The sequence below is a fragment of the Tursiops truncatus genome, chromosome 10, assembly GCF_011762595.2.
Source record: "Tursiops truncatus isolate mTurTru1 chromosome 10, mTurTru1.mat.Y, whole genome shotgun sequence".
Taxonomy (NCBI): domain Eukaryota; kingdom Metazoa; phylum Chordata; class Mammalia; order Artiodactyla; family Delphinidae; genus Tursiops; species Tursiops truncatus.
In genome coordinates, this window is record NC_047043.1 from 85,481,457 (window position 1) to 85,502,128 (window position 20,672).

Consider the following 20,672-nt stretch of genomic DNA (forward strand, 5'->3'; position numbering starts at 1 on the left):
TTCCTGGCCGTCTTCCCGGCGGCAGCTGGGTTGCTCAGGGGCTTGGGCATCCCGAGGGAGATGTGGGGCCGGGTTTCCCTGCTGCTGAGAGGGCGGAGGGGCTGGCGGGGGTGGTACCTGCTGCAGCACGCCGGCGGTGAACTGCATGGCCTGGTGGTGCTGCTCTTCCAGCATGTCCATGTGCAGGTCGTCCAGAAAGTCGTTTCTGTCGTCGTCCATCCACCCCTCGTCCAGCTGGGGAGAGACAGCCGCCCACACATGCCCTTCAGCTGAGGCTCCTTTCGCTCTCATTTTATGTATTTATTTTTAAGAAAGGACAGTAACCCTGGGGAGAAATACTTCTGGGGCCCCCTCCGGGGGTCATCAAAATGCAGGCTGCCTGTCGTTTTGCTCTACGACAGACGACTACCCCACGCTCACGGTGAAGACAGCTCCCCCCCTACACATCCGGGGGACGGGGCTGCGGTCTGCTCTTTTACTGTTGGAGGGTGAGGCGCTTTCCCCCAGGTTAGCTCCTTTCGGTGAAGGAGGCCAGTGAGTATAGGGGCGGCGTCCAGGAGCCCTTGCCCTGCCTGCCCTTCTGCTTGACGGCCCGCACATAAGTTTAGCAGGTCCCCACGAGAAGGCACTTACAGTACGGAAAGCATTCTTTCTGACAAAAAAAAAAAAAGGTAGCTCTACTAACCTAGCCGTTTGTTAGTCTTGGGCAAGGCCTATCACTTTGATCAGGGCTCTTCTCTCTCATGCTCATAAGAAAGCAGACCGCTCAGGGGTCTGACATCTACCTCCCGTGGGCCAAATCTGGCCTGCGGCCTATTTTTGTTTGTTTAAAAACAGCGTAATTGGAACACAGCCAAGCCCCTTTGTTTACGTATTGTCTGCGGCTGCTTCTGCACTGCAGTGGCACCGGAGACCATATACACAGCTCCCAAAGCCCATCCTACTTCTTCTTTGGCCCTTTAAGGAAGAGTCTGCTGACCACAGTTTCTTTCCTTTTTTTTCCAGTAAAAACTGTCCTACGTGGCAGATGTACGTCACGATGATTTGATGTGCATATAGACATAGTGAAATAATTACCAGTCGAGTAACTAACGTATCTCACAGTGACTGTTTTTTGGGTGATGAGAGCACCTGGAGTTTAACTATAATCGTCATGCTGTACGTTCCTTAACACGCTGCGGTTGTAAATGAGACCCACACAGATACTGGTCAGGTCCTGGGAAGTCAAACATGTTGACGGGCATGACCCTGGCTGTGTTTTCCACGCCCTCATGTTCCCTCCTCTTTTCTTTCATTATGCTCCCTGCGTTAACGAACGTGCGGGGCTCGCGGTGTAAATGCCAGGGTGGATGTCAGCACGCTCCTTAGAAGGTCAAAACGAGAAACGGATTGGAAGTCCGAGCAACTCAGATTACCTTTCCGGGGTACGGAGTACCCTTCAAGCTCAGATTCGATAGGTGGGCAGTGTTCTGCAGGGCCAGGGACTTCGTTAGACTTCGTTACTGATTTTAGAACTACAGACCCAGCTTCACGTGCCGGAAGCTGACTCACCTGGAGTTCGGGCCTTGCAATTAGCAAGGAAAAGTTCTTGTTGTCTTCACTGGTTAGAAGAGCCACGGCCTCTTCGCGGTTCTGTACCTCTATCCCGTTAATCTAAAAAGGAAAAGGTGGAAGGGTAGACAAGGAGCATGAGTAAGTTGTGCAGAATCATTCTGCACTGTTGCAGGCCTGCATCTCACAGCTGGAACAGAGAACTTCCAGGCAGCTTGAAAAGAAAACGCTGGTGTTCAGAAGGAAAGGCCTTGCTCAAACTGACACAGTGTCTCTGGGCTACATGACAGCCTCCACGGGCGTAGTGCCCAGGCGGAGGCTACGTGAGCAGAAGTAGCTGGGACTCCAAAAGGCAGCCCTGAGAAAAATCACAGCGTTGTGAAGAGGGAAAACATCTAAGCAATTTAATGACACGTAATTAAATATACTCAGGCAGGAGTCTAAATGGAATCTACTAAAGCGTGACTACAGCTAATTTTCAGATAATATCGGAGAAAAAAGCAGCACTGGGGGCTGTACGTGAACGTGCTGGAATTATGCAGCGTGTTCTGTGTTCCCAGTTTCACACTTGAATGTTTTAAGGTGGGACACAAGGTCAAGCGGGAGGGAGTCTCTCACCATCACGCCTGATCACGCTAGGGCAGGATTCTGGCTTCCTGTCCTGTCACCTTCGAGCTCTGCTGGTCTGGAGGTCTCAGCTCCAGGGTGCACGGCAATGGTTCCGTGGAGCTGGAAGGGGAGCCTGCCCTCGACTCTCTATGCCAGTGAAGGAACGGGCAGCAAAGGGGGCGATAGCTCTCGGTCAACGAGGGGAGGTGTGGCAGGCAGGGAGGCGGGGAGGGCCAGATAAGGAACTCAGTGCTTCCGTGGCCAAGGGCAGATGCCAGTGGAAAACTAGAGCCGCTGAAAAGGCCGTTACTCCTGAGGGTTCAGCCCCGTCAGGAATGACAGTCCGGGCTGAAGTCAGGGCAAGTGTAAGAATAAGCAGTGGCAAAAGGAAACGAAAATTACTCGCAGGGAGGTAGGCAGGGATACGTCTAAACACAGTGGATTCGAAATGAGAAGACAGGAATGAGCAGAGGTAGAAGCTAAGTCTTCTACCCATGAACCAGAGCCTCTCAATTTCTGTGAGATTAAAAAAGACTGTAATAGAATTTACCATGTGATCCAGCAGTGCCACCCCTGGGCATATATCCAGACAAAACTATAATGAATTCCAAAAGACACACGCACCCCGGTGTTCACTGAAGCACTGTTTGCTACAACAGCCAAGACATGGAAGCAACCTAAACGTCCATGGACAGATGAATGGATAAAGAAGGCGTGGTACATACAGACAGACAATGGAATATTACTCAGCCATCAAAAAGAAAGAACGAGACGATGCCTTTTCCAGCAACGTGGATGCAACTAGAGATTATCATACTAAGTGAAGGAAGTCAGAAAGAGAAAGACAACTATCTTATGATGGCACTCATACGTGAAACCTAAAATATGACACAAATAAACCTATGTCTGAAGCAGAAACAGACTCACGGACACAGAGAACAGACGGGTGGTTGCCAAGGGGGACGAGGGGGGGAGAGGGTTGGATTGGGAGTCTGGGATTAGCAGAGGCAAACTGGTATATATAGAGAATGGATAAACAACAAGGTCCTACACTGTGTGTAGCACAGGGAACTATACCCAATCTCCCGTGATTAAACCTTAATGGAAAATAATAGAACGTATACACGTGTATAACTGAGTCACTTTACAGCTGTAACTAACGCAAGATTGTAAATCAACTGTACTTCAATAAAGAATGTTATTTGTTAAAAAAAATAATTAAAGCTTAAATTAAAAAACAATTAAAGGGAAAAAAAGACGGGTCTCAGTTTGACTCGAAAGAGCAACAGGTATCCTTTACAGATAAAGAAACTACTCTTAAAAGCCATGGCATATACTAGTTAAATGCTGAGGCATGGCGTTTAAAAGATGGCTCAAACTTGAAATGTTCGGTCCAAAATTAATCCCTCCGAGAAAGCTCAAATGAGCATTATTTTGTTTCACAAGAACTGTGGGCCTGAGCTGGCCCACTGATGTGTTGTCTGTGGCCCAAAGAGAAGGGCAAGGAAAGGAGATGAGCTGGCTCATATGCTGCAAAGCGCTGGGGCAGCCTTCCTGCTTAGGTGGGGCAGGCATCCTCTCCAGTTTGTCTCACGCCTCACACACCCTGTTGCCAGGTATTTTCCATAGCTTGTACTTCAGCCATCATCACCTTCTCTGGCCTCACCACACACCCGATATTTGCGACCCCCTGTTTGTTAACTTCTGCATTTCCACCCCAAAGCTATTAATGAGAACCAGTTTGCTCTTTAGTGATAAACAGGAAGCTGACCTACCTGGATGATGCGGTCTCCTTCTCGGATGCGCCCATCCTTGGCCGCGATGCTGTTAGGGTCGATCTGAAACACACAGCAGACATCTCAGCACCGAGGGGGTAACTTAAACACGCACGAAAATAAACAACAGCCCTTTCCAAAGTCTGCCTCTAACACATGGTCGTGCTCGTCCCTCTGTTTTCGTTTTGTGCCGAAATAAACAAGACTTAGGGTCATGCAGAGGGAGACGAACAGGGACTGATCTGTTTCCAAGCCCTTTGCAGGCTGTGTTCCGGGATCCTTGCACGGCAACCCTGCTGCACAGCAACCCTGCTGCACAGCAGTGTGCACAGACCCTGGTGACCTGAGGGGATGAAGAGGCACAGCTGACTCCTGTTGCACGCACAGGAATGAAAAGCAAAAGTGTGCTGGAGAACAGGTTAAAGGGTACCCTTCATCATGTGGGCTAGCAACCTTGAAAATAATTAAAGCAACTTAATTATTTTACCAAATGGGTATATTGAAGTTTGGAAAGTAACTTTAAAAATGAAATATAATTGAGACAAGTGGGATTCAGTTTGGGAGAGACACCCCCGAAATGCAGTCATGATGGGCCAACTTAAGCTTGGTGGGCGAAGTATACCCCAAGGGATAATTATTAAGCCTAGCAGACACATCCCTTGATTCATCCCATGGGGATGGATTGTATTTCCTGACAAAATGGGGTTTCTGTGCTTGCAAAGAGGGCAGTGCGTGGTAAGGTATCCATCCTGAAATCAGTTGCTTTGCATTGTCTCCTCTGGGAAGATAAAGATAGCTTCCGTCTATGTACTTTGAAATTGCACTGAACTTACGTGAATTCAACTGTACACACCGCACCAAAAGCAAAGAAAAAAGAGAAACAGACACAGAAATACTTTAAAAAGTGTAAGTGATGCCCTCCCCCATCCCATTCAATGAACACGAGAAGGGAAATGTCAATCTGCTCTTCCCTCGGGGTTGAACACATGAAGCCATGTACACGGCTCCATTTTATGGCCGATTTGCAGGCTTCTGAAGGGTAGTTTTGTCTTATGTGCCAACATTAGGACTTAACCCCTATGTAAAGACGTCACTCCATGGAGCGTGATAAAGGGGACGAAGAAATCTGTCTGCGTCTTTCCACAGACATCTCCGTGAGCCAGAGTTAAGGTTGGTTAACACATAAAAGGCAAAAAAGAGACCAACTCCCTTGCTATGATAGTTATAAAAAAATCAGCCCCGATACCTCGCTTATATAGATCCCAATGTCATCTTCATCGTCCGTCCGGTAGCATACTGTGAGGCCCAGCTTGTCCTGGCTGTTCATTCTGTAGAGATCCACTTCCTAGACAAAGAAAGGGCATTTCCCTGTGAGACCCCGGCAGGCAGTGAGGGCTGGGAGGACGTCCAATGCTTTAAAAAACATTTCGTTTAAATGATGAACTGGATTTCTTCGCATTGGATGTGGGCAGAGCGGTTAACTTACTAAACAAAAACATGATTACGGGCATGGGATCAATGCCCAGGGCATTTCTGACCTTTCCGTCAATATAAAGTCATTTTGAAAATAGTTATTGTATTGATCCCCCCAAAGAAAAATTACCCATATTTCACTCAGCGTCAAGACTTCTGGGGTCGGGCTTTGAAAAAGCATTCTTTCAATGTCTGCCGCAAACAAGAATATTTCCAAACCCCAACCCATCCAGCCATTTCAGTACAAATGCCTCCAATGTGTGTGGTGAGATTATTTCCCGTTGTGTTCTGTTAATATGCACAGTAACAGAACTTGCAAACAGACTACACATAAATTGATCCAGGGAAGGAGGGTAACGTGATAGCACGCAATTAATGCTTTCCCCAACAGCTGTGATATTTACAGTCGAGAAATTAGTTTCCGCCGCTATTACAGCAAATTAAGTAAAAGCAAAGCGAGCCCAAACGCGAGACACAAGGGCACAGGGAACGCCACTGTATTTGCCAATTAACCTGCACTTTGGAATGAAGTCAGAACTTTGAAAACTGTTGGACCCCTGGAGGAAGTGGCGTGCTTCTCTGAAAGCGTTCGTGGGCCAAGTCTCCCTTTCCGCCCATCCTGCCAACCACCCACACGAGACGCGGCAGCACGAAGGGCCAAGGGCTGCCTGATGGTAAGTTCTCAGGCAGAGGCCCCGGTCTGGTGTTTAGTGTTAGCTGCTTGCCAACCAGCAGGAGCTCTGAGATGGGGTCGGTCTCTGGAAATATCTTCTCTCTCCCGGTTCTTCTTGGTGAGGGCACAGTTGTTTTTGTGGTCAAAGCTCAACACAGTTACATAGCAGATACTTACGGAACCCTCCCCTGGGTGCCCAATACCATGGATACTTTCGAGACAGAAGAACAGGAGGTGCAAAGGCCCTGGGGCCAGGAGGGCTGAAGCCCTGTGAACGAGGAAGAGCGGGGCAGGCTGAGCATAGCCAGGCAGTGGGGCCAACGGGCCAGCGTCGGGGAGCTCAGATTTGATTTCAGCATCACGGGAAGCCTTGGAAAACTTTTAAAGTGAAGACTGCCATGATCTGCTGGATACTTTCAGCAGGCTTTCCGGCTGATGTGTAGAGTATAGTGTGGTGCTTAAGAGATGAGGCTCAAAGACCTGTGTGCAGATCCCAACTCTAGCTTTTTCTAGCAGCTTCATCACGGGGTTTCATGGGCTCGTTACTATATCTGAGCCTGCTTCCTCACTGGCGCATGTCACCCTGCCGCTTGGTCAGGGTGAAGAGTCACTGAGACGAGACTGCCGAGCTCTCAGCACAGTGACGGGCCCAGAGACAGTCCACGGAAAACCGCAGTACGATACGTGCAGGCAGCTTCTTGCCGGAAGTCACAGCCGTTGTCTGCAGCAGCCAAGTGCGTGTATTTCTCGTGCCCCCAATAAGATAATTTTATTTTCTGAATACTGACATGTGATTTAATTCAATGACTTCCTCATTATAGCTTTAGCAACCTGGCACGTTTCCCTTAAATGAAATCCCATTAATTTCTGATAATTTAGTGGAGTTGGATGGAAATTTCGTTTCTTGTTGTTTTGAGAGAAAGACTAAGCGATCAAAGAGGCAGCACGAGTTTAACCACGAGGGCACATAACTTTCCAGGTACTTTGGAATAACCCGGTTGCATACCGCAAATACACTAGGCCCACAGCATCCTCATGTTTCAAACGCATGCCCAAGTCTCTGTCTCAGGTTGCACCCCATCTGGGTACAGGCAAAAGGGAAGACCTTCTCCGTTTCGGCGCTTCCTAAGAGGCAGCGTAAATCTGTGGAATGTCCCGATTACTCGTTTGTCTCTACATGCACCGCTGCAGCCCCACTGCTGCCACAGAGCCCTGGCTTCAAGGTGGAAGCCAGCTGGTTCTGGAACAAGGTCACGTGCAACCAAAGCAGAGAGAAGGGTAACTGGAGAGGCTGAAAGAAGAAAACTTAGAAAGATAATAAACATTGTGATATGACTTTTCCCAGAATAAAAGCGATACTACAGGTTATAGTTTTCACTGAATGACTGGCCACCAAGGTGAACAGCTCTTAAGAAAGGTCAAAAGATACCAGAGCTCCACTGGGCTTCACTCTACTATGACTCAAAGTTTGCTTCAAGGTCACGGCGAGGTAGGTGCGGAAAATGAGGGCAGTGTTTAGAAATTTTATAGCACTTGGATGCTGTCATGATAGCCAAGGATAGGATTAGCAGACTTGTCTCACTGACCACGGTGTGAGACTGCGTCAGGTACTATTGAGCTGAAGTGGCAAGGGGTGAGCTATGGAGTCACTCATGGCAGAATCACGTATTGGTCAGTGACATGTTAAAAATTAAACCAACCGGCTAACCTGGTCCCCCCGGTCCTTCACCGCCGAGAGTCTGAGAAGCATGACTCTGTAATACACGTGTAGGATTGAGGGCTCCATTTAAGAACTCGGGAAAGTGAAAAGTCTGGAACTGATGTCTTGGGAAAAAAACAGCATGACGTACCAGGAGTATTCAAATAGGAAAAAGGAAGACTCGTAGGGAATGTGACAGATGAAGGTCCGACACGTAAAAAAAGATTTCATGCATTTGGCCTAGTCCCCAAACTCTGTGCAGTCTGCTATCTACAATCAATAGGATTTTGATCAAAACCTAACTCGAAAAGCACTCCTACTCTATTTTTTGTCAATATTTTGATGGACAGAAATTGGAAGAACTACTATTATAACAAGAGACAACCTTCTTAGAACAAAACAGCAGGTTGGCGTGGAAGAGATCCTAAAACATTTGTTGCTTTAAAGTATTTTCACCTGAATCACTGATAATTAATCAAGAACAGTATCTTACGCTCTTTCTTACTTAAACCCTTTTTATATGCTGCCGTTAACCCCATATGTGGTTCGAAAATTAGTCATAGATTCCCCATAAATGCTGTTTGGACTTATGTTACATACAACACGTGTTGGTGAAGATGACATTTCTGCCTGGTAGACAAGACGTTCTGATTACCAGGTCTGTTTGCAGTCACTGATATTCTGAAAACAACGCTTCCTCACTCTAGTAGAATGATATACGGCCCAGCACTGCACTGAGCCTTTAAATCCCACTGCAAAATTTCCCAGGACAGGCTGTCATGGGGACACTCACATTCTCACTTTGGATAGACTTGACTTAAAAACTGCAAAGGCCAATTTACGTCCTTGCTGCGGAGGAGAAGCCCAGGCCTGGCTGCGGCCTGAGGCGTACGCTGTGTGTCAGGGCAGTGCATGGGAGGAGCCAACTCCAATCTGAAACACTCGCCTGAGGATGTCCAAGCCCCACGCCCCACCCCAATTCCAGCTGGCTGCCAAGCACAACTTTAGCACTCGATGCTTTAAACCAGACTCAAGAAGGGGAGCGCAATTCTACTTTAAGGGCAGTCCTTTAGGAGCCGCTTTCTATCTTGGAAGTGGTCTGGTTCTAAAAAGGATGTGTGGTTCTGGATAAACAGATGCTGGTAAAGCACATTTTCGGTAATAATAAAGCACAGGGGAACTTCCCTGGTGGCGCAGTGGTTAAGAATGCGCCTGCCAATGCACGGGACACGGGTTCAAGCCCTGGTCTGGGAAGATCCCACGTGCCACGGAGCCACTAAGCCTGTGCGCCACAACTACTGAGCCTGTGCTCTGGAGTCCGCGAGCCACAACCACCGAGCCCGTGAGCCACAACCACTGAAGCCCGCGCTCCTAGAGCCCATGCTCCGCGACGAGAAGCCACCGCAATGAGAAGCCCACGCACCGCCATGAAGAGCAGCCTCTGCTCGCGGCAACTAGAGAAAGCCCTTGCGCAGCAACAAAGACCCAACGCAGCCCAAAATAAATAAATAAATAAATTTATAAAACAAGCAAACAAACAAAGCACAGGGTATTACTCTGGGGTTTACTCTAGGTATGTACTTGACAATGATGTTGAGATAGCATGGGCTATAGTATTTGCTTTTGTTACCTGGATCTTCTTGGGAACTCTAAAAAGAAGTTGGAAAAGTGTCACTTACAACCCACACGAGGACAGAGACAAGACAGTGGAGTAGAAGGATGTCAGCTCACGGCTTCCTACAAAAAACAACCAAATCACAACTAACTGCTCAACAACCATGGACCAAAAAACCCCTGGAAGCTACCAAAAAAAGACATACTACATCCAAAGACAAAGAAGCCACAACAAGATGGTAGGAGGGGGTGCAACTGCTATAAAATCAAATCCCAGACCCACCGGGGGTGGGGGGCGACTCACAAGTGGGAAAATAATTACACCACAGAAGTTCTCCCACAGGAGTGAAAATTCTGAGTCCTACGTCAGGCTCCTCAGCCTGGGGGTCTGGTTACAAGAGGAAGGAGCCCTCAGAGAGTCTGGCAGGGTTTGATTGCAGGAATTCCACAGGACAGTAGGAAACGGTAAGTCCACTCTTGGAGGGCACACACAGGGTCCTGTGCATACTAGGAGCCAGGGAAAAAAGCAGTGACTTCATAAGACTCTGGGCAAGACCTACCTGCTAGTATTGGAGGGTCTCCTGCAGAGACGGGCATTGGTTGTGGCTCACTGAGGGTACAAAGACACTGGCGGCGGCAGTTCTGAGGAGTACTTATTGGCTTGAGCCCTCCTGGAGGCTGCCATTTTCTTACCAAGTCCTGGCCCTACCCAACAGCCTGCAGGCTCCAGTGCTGGGATGCCTCAGGCTAAACAACCAGCAGGGCAGGAACACAGCCCCACCCATCAGCAGACAGCCTGCATAAAGTCTTCCTGAGCCTACAGCCCTCTAGGCACGCCCCTTGGCATGGCCATAGCTACCCGCCAGAAGGACAAGACCCAGTTCCACGCACCAGTGGGCAGGAACCACTGCCTCCCACTGGGAAGCCTGCACAAGCCTCTCAGACAGCCTCCTCCCCCAGGGGGCAGACAGCAGAAGCAAGAAAAACTACAACCCTGCAGCCTGGAACGGAAACCGCAATCACAGAAAGTTAGACAAAATGACATGGCACAGGAATATGTCCCATATGAAGGAGGAACAAGATAAAACCCCAGAAGAACAACTAAGTGAAGTGGAGATAGGCAATCTACCCGAAGAAGAATTTAGAGTAATGATAGTACAGATGATCCAAGATCTCAGAAAAAGAATGGAGGCACAGATCAAGAAGATGCAAGAAATGTTTAACAAAGACCTTGAAGAACTAAAGAACAAACAAACCGAGATGAACAATACAGTAACTGAAATGAAAAATACACTAGAAGGAACAAACAGCATAATAACTGACGCAGAAGAATGGATAAGTGAACTGGAAGACAGAATGATGGAAATCACTGCCACGGAACAGAAGGAAAAAGAATGAAAAGAAATGAAGACAGTCTCAGAGACCTCTGGGACAACAATGAACACACCAACGTTCACATTACAGGGGTCCTGGAAGGAGGACAGAGAAAGGACCTGAGGAAATACTGGAAGCATTAATAGCTGAAAACTTCCCTAACATGGGAAAGGAAATAGTCACCCAAGTCCAGGAAGTGCAGAGAGTCCCAGGCAGGATAAAACCAAGGAGGAAAACACCGAGACACACAGCAGCAATCAAACTGACAAAAATTAAAGACATAGAAAAAGATATTAAAAGCAACAAGGGAAAAGCAACAAATAGCACACAAGGGAATTCCCATACTGGCATCAGCTGATTCCTCAGCAGAAATTCTGCAGGCCAGAAGGGAGTGGCACGATATATTTAAAGTGATGAAAGGGAAGACCTGACAACCAAGAATATTCTACCCATCAAGGCTCTCATTCAGATTTGATGGAGAAATCAAAAGCTTTACAGACAAGCAAAAGCTAAGAGAATTCAGCACCACCAGACCAGCTTTACAACAAATGCTAAAGCAACTTCTCTCGGTAGAAAAGGAAAGGCTACAACTAGAAACAAGAAAATTATGAATAGAAAAGCTCTTCGGTAAAGGCAAACATACAGTAAATGTAGGAAATCATCCACACACAAATATGATATCAAAACCAGCAATGGTGAGAAGAGGAGAGCACAAATGCAGGAGATTGGAAATGCATTTGACATTAAAAGACCAGCAATGTAAAGCAATCTTGTATATATATACACTGCTGTATCAAAACCTCATGGAAACTGCAGACTGAAAATCTACAATAGACACACACACACAAAAGACAAAGGAATCCAAACACAACACTAACGTTAGTCATCCAATCACAAGAGAACAAAAGAGGAAGGGAAGAAAAAGACTCACAAAAACAAATCCAAAACAGTTAACAAAATGGCAATAGGAACATACATATCGATAATTACTTTAAATGTAAATGGATTAAGTGCTCCAACCAAAAGACACAGGCTCACTGAATGGATATAGAAACAAGACCTGAATATATTGCTATCTACAAGACACCCACTTCAGATCGAGGGACAGGTACAGACTGAAAGTGAGGGGATGCTAAAAGGTATTCCATGCAAATGGAAATCCAAAGAAAGCTGGAGTAGCAATACTCATATCAGACAAAATAGACTTTAAAATAAAGACCGTTACAAGAGACAAAGAAGGATTCGACACAATGATCAAGGGATCAATCCAAAAAGAAGATATAACAATTGTAACTATATATATGCACCCAACATAGGAGCACCTCAATATATAAGGGAAATTGTAACAGCCATAAAAGGAGAAATCGAAAGTAACACAATCATAGTGGGGGACTTTAACACCCCACTTTCACCAATGGACAGATCATCCAGACAGAAAATCAATCAGGAAACACAGGCCTTACATGACACATTAGACCGGGTGGACTTAATTGATATTTACAGAGCATTCCATCCAAAAGCATCAGAATGCACATTCTTCACAAGTGCCCATGGAACATTCTCCAGGACTGATCATATGCTGGGCCAACAAAGCAAGCCTCAGTAAATTTAAGAAAACTGAAATCACATCAAGCACCTTTTCCGATGACAACACTATGAGACTAGAAATCAACTACAAGAAAAAAAACTGTGAAACACTAAACATGTGGAGGCCAAACAACAATATGCTACTCCACAACCACTGGATCCCTGAAGAGATCAAAGAGGAAATCAAAAAATATCTGGAGACAAATGAAAATGAAAGCACAATGATCCAAAACCTATGGAACGCAGAAAAAGCAATTCTGAGAGTGTACTTTATAGCAATACAATCTCACCTCAGCAAACAAGAAGAATCTCAAGTAAACAACCTAAGCTTACACCTAAAGCAACTAGAGAAAGAAGAACAAACAGGACCCAAAGTTCGTAGAAGGAAAGATATCATACAGATCAGAGCAGAAATAAATGAAAAAGAGATGAAGAAAACAATAGCAAAGATCAATGAAACTAAAAGCCGGTTCTTTAAAAAGACAAACAAAATTGATAAACTTCTAGCCAGACTCATCAAGAAAAAAAACAGAGGGCTCAGATCAATAAAATTACAAATGAAAAAGAAGTTACAACTGACACCACCACAGAAATACAAAGGATCATCAGAGACTGCTACAAGCAACCATATGCCAATAAAATGGACAACTTGGAAAAAAATGGACAAATTCTTAGAAAGGTACAACCTTCTAAGACTGAACTAGGAAGAAATAGAAAACATGAACAGACTAATCACACAAGTAGTGAAATTGAAACTGTGATTAAAAATCTTCCAACAAACAGAAGTCCAGGACCAGATGGCTTCAGAGGCAAAGTCTCTCAAACATTTAGAGAAGACTTAACAGCTACCTTTCTGAAACTGTTCCAAAAACGTGCAGAGGAAGGAACGCTCCCAAACCCACTCTATGAGGCCACCATCACTCATACCACACACAAAAAAAGAAAATTACAGGCCAATATCACAGATGAACCCAGGTGCAAAAATCCTCAACAAAATATTAGCAATCCCCATCCACCAAAACATTAAAAGGATCGTACACCATGAGCAAGTGGGATTTATCCCAGGGATGCAAGGATTCTTCAATATACGCAAATCAATCGGTGTGATACACCACATCAACAAACTGAAGAATATAAACCACACGATCATCTCAAGCAATGCAGAAAAGCTTTTGACAAAGTTCAACACCCACTTATGATAAAAACTCTCCAGAAGCTGTACCCAGAGGAAACATACCTCAACATAATAAAGGCCGTATATGACAAACCCACAGCAAACATCATTCTCAGTGGTGGAAAACTGAAAGCATTTCCTCTAAGATCAGGAACAAGACAAGGATGTCCACTCTCACCACTTTTGTTCAGCATAGTTTTGGAAGTCCTAGCCATGGCAGTCAGAGAAGAAAAGGAAATAAAAGGAATCCAAATTGGAAAAGAAGAAGTAAAACTGACACTGTTCGCAGATGACATGATACTATACATACGAAATCCTAAAGTTGCCACCAGAAAACCACTAGAGCTCATTAATGAGTTTGGTAAAATTGCAGGATACAAAATTAATACACAGCAATCTGTTGCGTTTCTATACACTAACAATGAAAGATCAGAAAGACTAATTAAAGAAACAATCCCATTTACCATCGCATCAAGAAGAATAAACTACCTAGGAAGAAACCTACCTAAGGAGGCAAAAGACCTGTACACTGAAAACTATGTCACCGATGAAAGAAATCGAAGATGACACACAGATGGAAAGATATAGCATGTTCTTGGATTGGAAGAATCAATATTGTGAAAATGACTATACCACCCAAGGCAATCTACAGATTCAATGCAATCCCTGTCAAACTACCAAAGGCACTTTTCACAGAACTAGAACAAAAAATCCTAAAATTTGTATGGAGGCACAAAAAACCCTGAATAGCCAAAGCAATCTTGAGAAAGAAAACTGGAGCTGGAGGAATCAGGCTCCCTGACTTCAGACTATACTTCAAAGTTACAGTCATCAAAACAGGATGGTACTGGCACAACAAAAGAAACCTAGCTCAATGGAAGAGGATGGAAAGCCCAGAGATAAACCCACACACCTATGGTCAATATATATATGACAAAGGAGGCAAGACTATACACTGGAGAAAAGACAATCTCTTCAATAAATGCTGCTGGTAAAACTGGACCGCTACATGTAGAAGAATTAGAACACTCTCCAACACCATACTCAAAATGGATTAAAGACCTAAATGTAAGACCAGATACTATAAACTCTTAGAGGAAAACATAGGCAGAACACTCTTTGACATAAATTGCAGCAAGATCCTTTTTGATCTGTCTCCTAGAGTAATGGAAATAAAAACAAAAATAAACAAATGGGACCTAATTAAACTCAGAAGCTTTTGCACATCAAAGGAAACCATAAACAAAACGAAAAGACAACCCACAGAATGGGAAAAAATATTTGCAAACGATGCGGCTGACAAGGTGTTAATCTCCAAAATTTACAAACAGCTCATGTGACTCAATATCAAAAAAACAAGCAACCGAATCAAAAAATGGGCAGAAGACCTAAATAGACGTTTCTCCAAAGGAGACATACAGATGGCCAAGAGGCACATGAAAAGATGCTCAACATCACTAATTAGGGAAATGCAATCAAAACTACAATGAGATATTACCTCACACCAGTCCGAATGGCCATCATCAAAAAGCCTAAGAGCAATGAGTGCTGGAGAGGGTGTGGAGAAAAGGGAACCCTCCTACACTGTTGGTGGGAATGTAAATTGGTGCAGCCACTATGGAGAACAGTATGGAGGTTCATTAAAAAACTAAAAAGAGAGCTACCGTATGATCCAGCAATCCCACTCCTGGGCATTCATCCGGAGAATAGCATGGTTCGAAAAGATACATGCACCCCAATGTTCACTGCAGGGCTGTTTACAATAGCTAAGACATGGAAGCAACCTAAATGTCCATCGACAGATGAATGGATAAAGAAGGTGCAGTACATATACACAATGGAATATTACTCAGCCATTAAAAAGAATGAAATAATGCCATTTGCAGCAACATGGATGGACCTGGAGATGATCATACTAAGTGATGTAAGTCAGACGGAGAAAGACAAATATCATATGATATTGCTGATATGCGGAATCTAAAAAGAATGATACAAATGAACTTCTTTACAAAACAAAAACCGCCTCACAGATTTAGAGAATGAACTACGGTTACCGGGGGAAGAGGTGCGGGGGAGGGATAGAGTGGGAGTCTGGGATTGACACGTACCCACTGCTATATTTAAAACAGATAACCAACAAGGAGCTACTGTATAGCACAGAGAACTTGGCTCAGTATTCTGTAATTACCTAAACGGAAAAAGAATTTGAAAAAGAATAGACACATGTATCTGTATAACTGAATCCCTTTGCTGTGTCTACCTGAAACTAATACAACATTGTTAATCAACTGTACTCTAATATAAAATAAAAATTTTTTTTAATTAAAAAAAGATTTTAAAGTAGAAAAAATTAAATTCAGAAAAGTGCAAAGAAGGGAATGATCATTTATATTCTTATCACCCAGAATTAAACATGGTTAATCTCTTGACAGGAAAAAAACAGAACAAACCAAAAAACCCCCCCCCCCCCCAAAACCCCACTATGACTTAGTTGTGGTCACTGCATTTCCAGGGGATGGTTGCACATCATAGAGAAGAGCCTGGTTGCTAATAGTTAAGCAAAGAGTGAACCATAGAGGTTTTCAGAAGCTCTGGAAATACAACACTGTTAAGAGCCGATACCGTCTTGGGATCTGTATAGATTTAGGTTTTACCTTGGCTGCTCATACAGAAGATTAATTACAGTAACGCAGTAGCAGTTGAACTGTGCACTAAAGGCAGCGTCTAGCCTTATATACCGCGCATGGTAGGTGCTCAATAAAACTGAATTAGCTTGAGGTTCCAAGGCAGACTAAAGATCCAAACGAAAATTAAACTTGGCTCTGCCATTAGCAAGCCAGGCTGCCCTAGGAAAGTCACTTCACTTCTCTGAAACTTCTCGGCTCTTCTACCATCTTATCCCCAGAGACAATATCTTGGGGCTCGGTGGCAACTGCCGTTCCTCCAGCTTATTGAGTGGTTAGTAAATTCTCAACATTTCATTCTCACTCCAAGCTAGACGTAGAACCTTCCACAATTGAGTACCTCATGGAAAGCACAGAGGGCATCAATACATATCTGTCTGTGATGATGGAGATAAGATGGCAAAGAAGACCATTAATCAAACTCGTATGAATAATGGATTACCATTATCTGGATTACGCCTCCCCCACCACTGGTGTCCTGTTGCTTACCGGTCTAGATGGACGGCTGGATAAAAATGAACAGCTAAGCCTGACATTTTAGATGAAATGGAAACGATAGCTCAATTGAGTAAAGTACGGGGGCCGTTCCACCTTGGTTGATTCCAGCTTTCTGTTTCAACGACAGCCACTTTAATCGGAGGGCATCCCAGAGACTAATTTCGATGGCTTCTGCACCTCTAGGAAGACTGGTTACTGAAGCATAACTCTAAGACCTTATCGATCCAGAACTGCTTGTTCATATTTCTTGAAATCATCTCCACACGTTATCTATGCGTGGCACTGTCGGGGACGTAGAGACGTCTCTAGGAAGACCGCACTTGGCTTCAAGGTCCTGACATGTGAGATTGGGTCACAAGGCATTTATTCCTGTATCCAACAGATGTTTCTTGGGTGCCTACCCCCTGCCAGGAGCTGTCTGAGCACAAGGAGTCTAAGTAGGAAATGGCCCTACTGGGGGAGGGGTGCTTTAGCCAGAGCCGTACGGAAGCTTTGCTGGAGATGAGCCACACTGAGCCGGGCCAGGATCTGGGGGGATAACATAAGAGCAGGGGGCAGGTTCTGACTGCAGGTGGCAGGAGAAAGAACGGTCAAGTGCTGATGAAATCGGGAGGGTGGTGAGGAAGCTGACTCAGTGAGGGTAGGGCCGACCAGGGAAGGTTCCCCGGAGGAGCCATGGCACTGTGCCTTAAAGGCTGAAGAAAAGGGCATAGGTTGGCGGGGACAGCCTGCATTACCTCCAGGACGGTCTCGCTTCCCTTGAGATCTTATGACGTTACACTATGCAACCAGGTTTGGAGATCATTTTAGTCTCCCTGGTGAGAGCGTAGCTTTCTTTTCCTTTCTGGTTTCAAAATGACATCATCAAGACCCAGCATAGGTGACGGCAGCTTCACAGCCCGGCTAGGATGCTACTGATGAATCAACTGGGAAATTAAAACAACAGACGAAGGAAAAAGAAAAGCCTCCTTCAGATGTCTATTTCTCCGTCTTAATTACCTACAGGAAGATCCAGAGCAGGTGTTCAGTACCTGAAAATTTACGGGTAATTATTTGGCGGCTCGACCCTTGGGTATACTGGGGTGTAATCCTTTTAACGCTAAGCAGTTTCACAATAACAGGGATTTGACACTTACCTAAATATGATCATTTTGTGTGCTTTAAAAGAGAGAACATCTGTTTTTCTCTGTGCATTTGCTTCCATAATATCCCCAAACACTCATATATTTTCCTCCTATATAATATCCACGGAACGGGTTCCTTTTCGAAAGGGGCAGATGTTGATCTACTTCAGCTTAACACGAGGAGCGGTGGTGGGCTGAGGGTGGCCCCCTTACTCACAGCAAGCCTGGGTGGGGGGACCCAACAGGCTGATGGGACCTAGCAGGGACACACCGTTGACGGCTCTAAGAAATCTTGCGAGGAAGCGGCGATGATGGTACACGCCGTTCCCCCAGAAAACTGGGTCTGCTTTAGGAATGCCAGCTCTTGGCCGTGCTGCTGTTCATTAACCTTCTCGAACTGACCGGGTGACGTTCCAGAGACACGCCTCTGCAACAGAGCCTTCCTGGAAGTATACACACCGTCCTCTCCTGGAGATTCCCTCCTGGTGAGGGGCCATGGAGAGAACCTCCCTGAACCTTGACCTCAGAACTTGGGACGCGCCGCTTGTCCAAAACCACCAGGTTCACTTAGTTAACAGAAGTAACCTGGTGACATCCAAGCGGCTCTAAACGAAAGTCCAAATGTAACAGCAGCCTTCCTGCCTGGTATGGACTCATGGTACTTCGTGATGATGCTCAAAGGAGCTGTAGATGGAGAATGGCCACAGTTTGGTTTTCTAGATGAAAAGCTCACGTCTAAGCTAATGGCTGATGACCCAAAGGGACTATGGCCTCCTGAAGGGCAGGCAGGGTGATGACTTGCTGATTTTGCCTTTCTAGCACCAAAAAGGATATTCCGTGTAACAGATGCTCAGTAAATGCAGGCGGGCAGAAATGAATGTAAGCGTGCGCGTAGGCTCTCTTTGTGCTTTCTACTTAACAACAGGAAGAAGTCTGAGCAGAGTCTTGAATGTCCGTGAGGGGCTTAGTCATCTCTAGTCCACGGGACTTCACTCTGCCCCAATGGCGTGGGTGGTATTCGAGGCTCGGAGGTACAGCTTCCCGCCATAATGAAGGAAACGCACAGAGCCTCGATCGTGTGGCTCAGGACGAGGGCAAATGCAAGCCTGGGCTTCTCTGCCTGGGCCTGGGGCCTCCGGGTCAAGGGCCCTGGGACTTGTGCACCGCAACACCTGGGGATCTTGGTAAAATGCAGATTCTGATTCTGTACGTCTGAGGGCCCAGATTCTGTGTTTCTCACAACCCCCCCCCCATGCTGCTGTCCCAGTCTTTGCACCACACTTTGAATAACAAGGCTCTAGGGAGGCGTTTCAGAGTGGCCTCCTCCCACTAAAAGCAAGATGCTCTCAGATAGTTCATGTTGAGAAAGTTACTTCCTTTAGGAAGTAAAGGAAGTACCTTCCTTACCACTTCTGTGATACTAGCCCATCTCCTTAGACAGAGAGAAAGGCAGCAGGAGGCAGTGGAGAGAACGGGCCCCAGGCAGCCAGCCCTGGGCAGGTACCAGTGACAAGCACCAGGATTTAATAACACTGCCTCGTGTCCGCTGTATTTACTGGACACCTTCCATTCATGTCAAGGGATGCTGATTTTCTGACTGAGCTAGGGATACAGCATTTCCTTTCAAATTCTCCTTCGTTTACAACCCAATCCAAAAATGGGCAGAAGACCTAAATAGACATTTCTCCAAAGAAGACATACAGATGGCCAAGAGGCACATGAAAAGATGCTCAACATTACTAATTATCAGAGAAATGCAAATCAAAGCGACAATGGGGTATTACCTCACAGCGGTTAGAACGGGCATCATCAGAAAATCTACAAACGAATGCTGGAGAGGGTGTGGAGAAAAGGGAATCCGACTACTGGGCATATACCCAGAAAAACCCATAATTCAAAAGACACATGCACCCCAGTGTTCACTGCAGCACTATTTACAATAGCCAGGTCAAGGAAGCAACCTAAATGCCCATCGACAGACGAATGGATAAAGAAGATGTGGTATATAAAGACAGTGGAATATTAGCCCTAAAAAGGAACGCAGTTGGGTCATTTGTAGAGACGTGGATGGACCCAGAGACGGTCACACAGAGTGAAGTAAGTCAGAAAGAGAAAAACAAATATCGTATATTAACGCATACACGTGGAATCTAGAAAATTGGTACAGATGAACCGGTTTGCAGGGCAGAAATAGAGACACAGATGTAGAGAACAAACGTATGAACACCAAGTTGGGGAAAGTCCGGGGGGGGGGGCGGGGGGGACAATGGTGGTGGGGGGATGAATTGGGAGATCGGGATTGACATATATACACTAATATGTATGAAATAGATAACTAATAAGAACCTGCTGTATCAAAAAAATAAAATTCAAAAAAGAAAAAAATTTACCTTAGTTTAAGGGAGTTGGGTTTAAGTTAAAGGGAAAGAGAAAGCAAACAGCGGTTCTGGTGTATCAGATATAACAAAACAACCGTAAGGCAGAGTGGGCCACACGCGGCAGATACTGTGGGAACTCAGTGACCCTCCAGATATCACATGCAAACTCTTAGAGACGGGAGCATTTTTCCAGGGAGAGCCCACAGCTTCCATCAGATTCTCAAAGGTGTTAGAAAGTAAGATGGAACTAAAGAACCCACTGCTATAAAGTTAACGAAATATCAAAGATTTACAAAGTCGACATCCTACTCCAAAAATCTAGCTCCTGAGATATTTCGTAGCTTTTTAAAGACCTCTGCTTTGTCACAATGATCCTCAAAAAGCAGTGCTGTCCTATAAAGGTTATTAAATAGCCCTTCTTCTTGCAAAGCAGTGTTCCAGGGAGGCCTCAACCCACTG

At 45.4% G+C, this 20,672-nt stretch overlaps 1 protein-coding gene across 2 annotated transcripts in view; it reads right to left on the bottom strand.

The window, feature by feature from the left end:
* The window catches only part of PDZRN3 (PDZ domain containing ring finger 3), a 247,188-nt gene that overhangs the window by 3,020 nt on the left and 223,496 nt on the right, over positions 1-20,672 (bottom strand). For both annotated transcript variants that reach the window (XM_033865291.2, XM_033865292.2), the window contains 4 exons: positions 5,182-5,280; positions 3,936-3,998; positions 1,552-1,653; positions 118-234 (listed from right to left, as the gene is read on the bottom strand). In XM_033865291.2, the coding sequence (XP_033721182.1) occupies positions 118-234; positions 1,552-1,653; positions 3,936-3,998; positions 5,182-5,280 (381 nt within the window). The remainder of the gene's footprint in view (positions 1-117; positions 235-1,551; positions 1,654-3,935; positions 3,999-5,181; positions 5,281-20,672) is intronic.